Source organism: Topomyia yanbarensis, chromosome 1, assembly GCF_030247195.1.
Source record: "Topomyia yanbarensis strain Yona2022 chromosome 1, ASM3024719v1, whole genome shotgun sequence".
Classification (NCBI taxonomy): domain Eukaryota; kingdom Metazoa; phylum Arthropoda; class Insecta; order Diptera; family Culicidae; genus Topomyia; species Topomyia yanbarensis.
In genome coordinates this window covers 167540319-167546286 of record NC_080670.1, presented here as the reverse complement: position 1 = coordinate 167546286, position 5968 = coordinate 167540319, and the positions used below count along the sequence as shown (strand labels likewise).

At 39.2% G+C, this 5968-nt stretch overlaps 1 protein-coding gene across 1 annotated transcript; it reads right to left on the bottom strand.

The window, feature by feature from the left end:
• Nucleotides 1–1883: 1883 nt before the first annotated feature.
• LOC131680558 (histone H3.3A) lies at nucleotides 1884–4220 on the bottom strand. The gene is made up of 3 exons (XM_058961275.1): nucleotides 4067–4220; nucleotides 2649–2961; nucleotides 1884–2581 (listed from the first exon to the last, which is right to left on the bottom strand). Exons 2-3 carry the CDS (start codon nucleotides 2928–2930, stop codon nucleotides 2453–2455), a joined length of 411 nt encoding a protein of 136 aa, XP_058817258.1. The 5' UTR covers nucleotides 2931–2961; nucleotides 4067–4220; the 3' UTR covers nucleotides 1884–2452.
• Nucleotides 4221–5968: the final 1748 nt, after the last annotated feature.

The window sequence follows — 5968 nt, the reverse complement described above, 5'->3', positions numbered from 1 at the left end:
TTAACTATAACGTGTAAATTGAAAAAAATTGAATAAAAGTTGGAATGTTTACTTAAAAAGGCCATATATCAGTGGTTTGTTGACTGACTCTAATTGTTTGTTCATTACTTAACTGGTAGACGTTTTATCAACAATTTTCGCGCAGAAGAATATAAAATAGAGTTGTCTACCTTAAATAATAGACAATAAAAATGATCTCAACTATATGTATTATCATTATTTAGTCGAATGCCTTCCTCAACGTCCACGCTTCGTGGCTATAAAGAGCGACAGGTACCAAGATAAAAAAAAATCTTCGATCACTTCAAACACGTCACCATCAAGCACTACCTCGGAATCGGAATCAAAACCATTAGATCTGCCTCTCTCTCTTTACCTGCGACGCCACACCTCAGTATTGAGGATGAGACACATCCCAGGAGACGTCTCGTACTGCATCTTGCTCTGTTCGGCATGATTCTTAGTAATGCGTTAGTTGTCCTCGCAGCCTTCTCACACACATAATCGGCATGGCTGTTGTAATTTAACCGCGTTTTCACAATGCATATTTCCACGTTTTCACAATGCATGTTTTCTCTGTTGTCTACATTTCCACCTCTTTGAGTATCGTCAGGACAACGTCATCTGATAAACCGACGATCTCAACTCCCCTGGGCAGTTCCAGTGTTAACACTCCGTGGCACATTATATTCCAGAGCGTTGGGCCGATTATGGAGCCATGAGGTACACCTCCCGTGACCCTAATCGACCTCGGCCCCGTGTTCGTCTCGTAGACCAGTACTCGATTCTGAAAGTAACTTCTCAGAACCTTGCACAAATAGTCCGGGACCCGCATTCTGGGCAGCGCTGCGGCGATAGCCACCCAGCTGGTGCTGTTGAACGCGTTCTTCACGTTGATCGTAGCCACGACGCAGCTGCGTAGTAGTGATCACTCCTTCTCTTTTGCTACAATGCTTTCTCCGTGCTCGTGATGACTGTCCGGATGGTGTTCATCGTCGCGATCCCTTTCCGGAATCCGAACTGCCTCTGCGAAAGTCCGTTCTAGTTGAGACGTGTGGCATCGTGAAGACTGTCCAATAATAGTTGAAAACAGCTTCTGATGTATATGATTTTAGGCATAACTTGTGTGCACCACCTCATGCACACCTTACATAACCTCTCCATTCACCCACACCACATTCTCAAAGTCATGTCACCTAGTGACTAGAAGGAAATTTTCTTCTAGTTACTAAGTGACGTGACCGCGGGAATAGCAACTTCCGTTCGAATTCGCATGCGTCGTTAACAATGTGAACTTATGGCATATTCGTTTTTGACAGTGCACTACACCGGTGTAGTCGGTGCTACACTCATTCAAACTTGGGTGTAATCAGTCTATCTCTTTCTTTGCACTACACCGGTGTAGCACCAAGAAAAAACGAAAACGCCATTAGAGAAACCAGTGAGTGAAACGCTTGCGATTGGGAGACTGGAAATGCCAACATTCTGTTGCAATTAATAAACAAAGGATTGTCTCTTTTATCCACCTATTGGGAAAGCTCTATACTATATACTGCGGTATTCTTTGCGAAACGAACGATAACTATAAAGCACTTATTGCATCCAAATTTGAATGAGGGTAGCACCAATCGATCCGTCGCAATGCAGAATAGCTCAAATACTCGGTTTGTGTTTGACACAAAACAGAATTTTACAAAAATAAAGAAAAAATGCCGGTCAGGAAACGGACATCATTAACAGAAAAATACAACACTGGTTTAATTTATGTGTATTTGATTTATTGAACTTTCTTAATACCTCAAACTCAATTATGAGACTAATAAATTTTGGTAAATTAAATACTATTTTGATTATATGGATAGAAGGAAACAAAATTGAAGATCTACAGATTAAACATGTATTGTTTATTTCTTACTTTATAAAAAAATAAATTGCATATCCAGTTTTACCAAGTGTGTACGTGGATTAAAAATAATGTTTTTGAGTGTTTGGAAATAGCGGTCATCCATTTTCTATGCTTGTCGGTTCTACAATCAATCTCTTCATCGGGTAGTTTATCGTACTCGAGTAAACTTCGCCGAGAGCTCTAATCGTATACCGCCCTCTGAATGGTTTCCCTCTATTTTTCGATTTCTTCACACATTTCCTTATTTACTACCTTACACGTCTAGTTGTTTGTTAATGAATTTCTACTTTCACATTCATGTTGATTAAACCTAGAACTCAAGTTTACTTCTCTTATTTATTGGATTTTGGTCAAATGAATTATGCAGAATTTTCGAAAAATAAGTTATCAGTTTCTCTGTATCGGAACTGGCTGAAGTCAGTAAAATTCTATGTTCATTTTCTTTTTCAAAGCTTCAAAAATTGAAGTTATAATCAACATGGTATTTACGGGAGCAAGGGAGAGATGTTGATCGTAATAGTGATAAAAGATGCCTGTTGCTACTGCTTAAGCACGTTCGCCTCGGATACGGCGGGCCAACTGGATATCCTTGGGCATAATAGTGACACGCTTCGCGTGGATAGCGCACAAGTTCGTGTCTTCAAACAATCCAACCAGATAAGCTTCACTTGCTTCCTACATGGTTAATAAGAGTGAACAATCAACTTACAGTTCAATTTCAAAAAAGGGACAACAATCTTACCTGCAGGGCACCGATGGCGGCCGACTGGAAACGAAGATCGGTTTTGAAATCTTGTGCGATTTCACGCACCAACCGCTGGAACGGCAATTTGCGGATCAGAAGTTCCGTAGACTTCTGGTACCGACGAATTTCACGCAGTGCCACTGTACCTGGCCGGTAACGATGGGGTTTTTTGACACCACCAGTGGATGGAGCACTTTTACGGGCAGCTTTGGTGGCAAGCTGCTTACGCGGGGCCTTACCTCCGGTAGATTTACGAGCGGTCTGTTTAGTACGGGCCATTGTCTACGAAATGTGCCGGCGGATTGATGAACTAAAAATAGAGAATGATGATTAGTTTCTTTAATCGAATTCGATAAATTGATGAGCAAGTTGATAAAAACTAAGCAATTTATCTGGTAACTCATCCTTCGAAACACCATACAATCACAATGATTTTTTTGCAATTTTTGACACATGCGCTTCGTGGTTAACCAAAAATCAATAATGTATGCCACAAGCCTAATTTACTAGGGTAAAGTGCCTATTTTCACCATACTAAGCAGGGTGCCTCACTAATTCATTAATTTCTCGGCCTACAATCAATGGAATGCCTGAAAATTGACATCTGCAGCTTTGCTTCGTTGTTAAGAACCAATATAATAACACAAATCCGCTGAAAACAGTGAAATTCTCGTGTTTGAGCGCAACAAAAACTCGAATCGAGTGCTCCTATTGTTGCACTACCATTTGACTCAATGCGTTGAACAAAGATGGCAGATACTGCTCTAGCCAACGGCTTAAACTGGGTAGGGTGACAATAGAAACATAGCGCAAATGGGCTCAACACCATATATAAATTGCAACAAAATCAGATTGAACATTGAATCATCACATCCGAAAAGTAAATATCATTAATACAAAATATAGAACAAACATTAAACACTACTACGAACACAACCACAAAGTAGAAGAGCAGCGAAGGGGTCTTCCGCTAGATTGTGGCTCGGTCTTCGCCACCTTTTCTCCGTGGTGTCAACGATCCTGCCGGACGAAAATAAAAAATACTCGATAACTTAAAAATACGTCGCAATCAAAGATAAAAGATTGCATATATTGTTTACCACGTTAAATAAAAGGATTGCATGATGAATCGCAATTGTTTTTCAATGTTTAAAACAAACACGAACAAACAAGAAAAAGCTGGGATCCAAGCCACAAAATGGCGTCGCTAGTAAGTAGCAGACGGGGACCCAATTTGGAGACGGGTCATAGCTTGAAATATCTCGATTGCTTAGTTCTGGTATCAACCTGAAACTCTATTTCAGCTCCAATTATTTTTCTGCGTATTTTAGCACACAATTCTATCAAAAACAGCTAAGTATTGGATCACAACACATACCCCGCTCCTAACCATGCAAATAAAAACCAAAATTTACCTTTTTGCAAATTAGTAATCCAACAAATTGAGAACGACGAAAATGCACTACCACTTGTGCTGCCTTCACTTTACTTAATGGCGGCCGCGGTGGGCGCGAAGCTTTCGATGACGGTGGAAATCGATCGATGGTTTCGAACAAAAATAACTCTATACCGTTATCTCTTTCGCATCACCGCCGAAAGGGGCACAAGTGTTGTTGGTGCTGTTTCGCTTACGCAGGCGCGCGCTTTGTTAATACGAGGGAGATCTGCATACGGCTGAGATGGTGTGCGTTTGCATCGTTGGGCGACAGGCAAAAGCTCTCGCGAGTTCGAATGTCAGAGCGTGAGCTTTTGAGATTTTTCCGCACGCATGGAAAAATCTCGAAAGCTCGCATCTGACATTCAGTTTAATAGCAGTGCTGCCATTTACACAGAAGTAGCTCGATTTGGAAACGCGGATGCAGATGTGATATAAAATTACAGAATTCTCGACAAACATATGATTACGGCCTAAAAGCCAACTGTCAAAATCCACTTTGAATAGAAATTCCAGACAAACCGTTACTAGTCGAACACAGTTCACAACAGTTTATGAAAGAGAAAACTTTTCTCTTTCGTTTATTATCAACATCTGTGATTGGCGTGTAACGGTTTGTCCGGAATTTCCATTCAAAGTGGATTTTGACAGTTGGCTTTTAGGCCGTAATCATATGTTTGTCGAGAATTTTTGCAGATTTCTAAAACGTGTTGCAGATACGTACAGATTTTTAAAAATCTCAAACCAAAATTGTTTTGTCAGTAGATGTAGAACTTAAAATTAGAATTGTCGTGCTCTATTTGATTCGCTTTTGTAGGGTGCCCATTATATGGACAGACCCGGTGTTCCGGAAAGCTACGACTGAGACAATCCTAGCCTATTGTTTAGAGTCTATACTGTTTTGTCTGATGCGATCTGCAGTAGACTTTATATAACAGGAGCTATTTCTTTGATGAATTATTATTAAACGAGTTATAACCTTCAATGCTGGAGATGGACGTAGGTTCTCTGTGATAGAATTTTATTTATTAAAGATTATTTTCAATTCAAATACGTGCATTTTTACGTTTTCCTTCCTAGTAAATGATGCTTTAAACTCCAGACGCGTAAAAGCTGTCCAGTTTTTTTTCTTCTTAATTGGATTCAGAAAAATAAATTTTTGAGACAATTCAGATTATCAACAAAATCGTCTGGCTGCTCTGCCTGTTACAGTGAAGGAGTGAAAAAAATGGAATCAATCGCTTCCCAGAATGACATCCAGGCGACAGTGACTGTTTACATGGATTTTCGTATAGGTGGCTAATTAGGTAATTATACCTTCTGGAAAATATTTAAGAGATGGCGTTGCTTCTGTTGTGGTTAATCCAATTTAATGAAACAATAAAAGGTGTGGTTTTAGTGAAACTCTAAAATAGATATACATGTATATGGATGTTTCCCCTAACTAAAAAAAATATAGATGTATGTGATGATGTAGAAAAATGAGGGAACAGTTTGTAGAAGTTAATTTAAATACGTATTAATAATTTTACAAATAAAATCTACACGCAGAAAAATTAAGCATATTTATCCTAAAATGTGTTATTGAATCCTATAATTTATTGTTTATTACTTCAAACAACAAACTTATTGGTCTGAAAATATTTTTTATTGCAACACCAATAAATTTTTGCTTTCAATAAAAACATTTTTAATTTAAGTAATTTTGTTTGCAGATGTTTGTAGGCTTCATTATATAGACGACGAACAGTAAAGCAAATCGACATTGCCGCCCTACAATACCGTATGGTGAGAGGCCATATTTTGGCAGCTTGACAGCTGGGGAATTCGAGGAAACCGTGCTCCTCTTTATACAGTGCTTCCCACAAAACCGCCGCCAATT

Excerpts from the sequence above, each read along its gene's own strand:
- LOC131680558 (XM_058961275.1), bottom strand. The coding sequence starts at position 2,930 with ATGGCCCGTACTAAACAGACCGCTCGTAAATCTACCGGAGGTAAGGCC. Across the intron at positions 2,582-2,648 it reads CCGCCATCGGTGCCCTGCAG|GAAGCAAGTGAAGCTTATCT; the intron begins GTAAGATTGTTG and ends TTAACCATGTAG.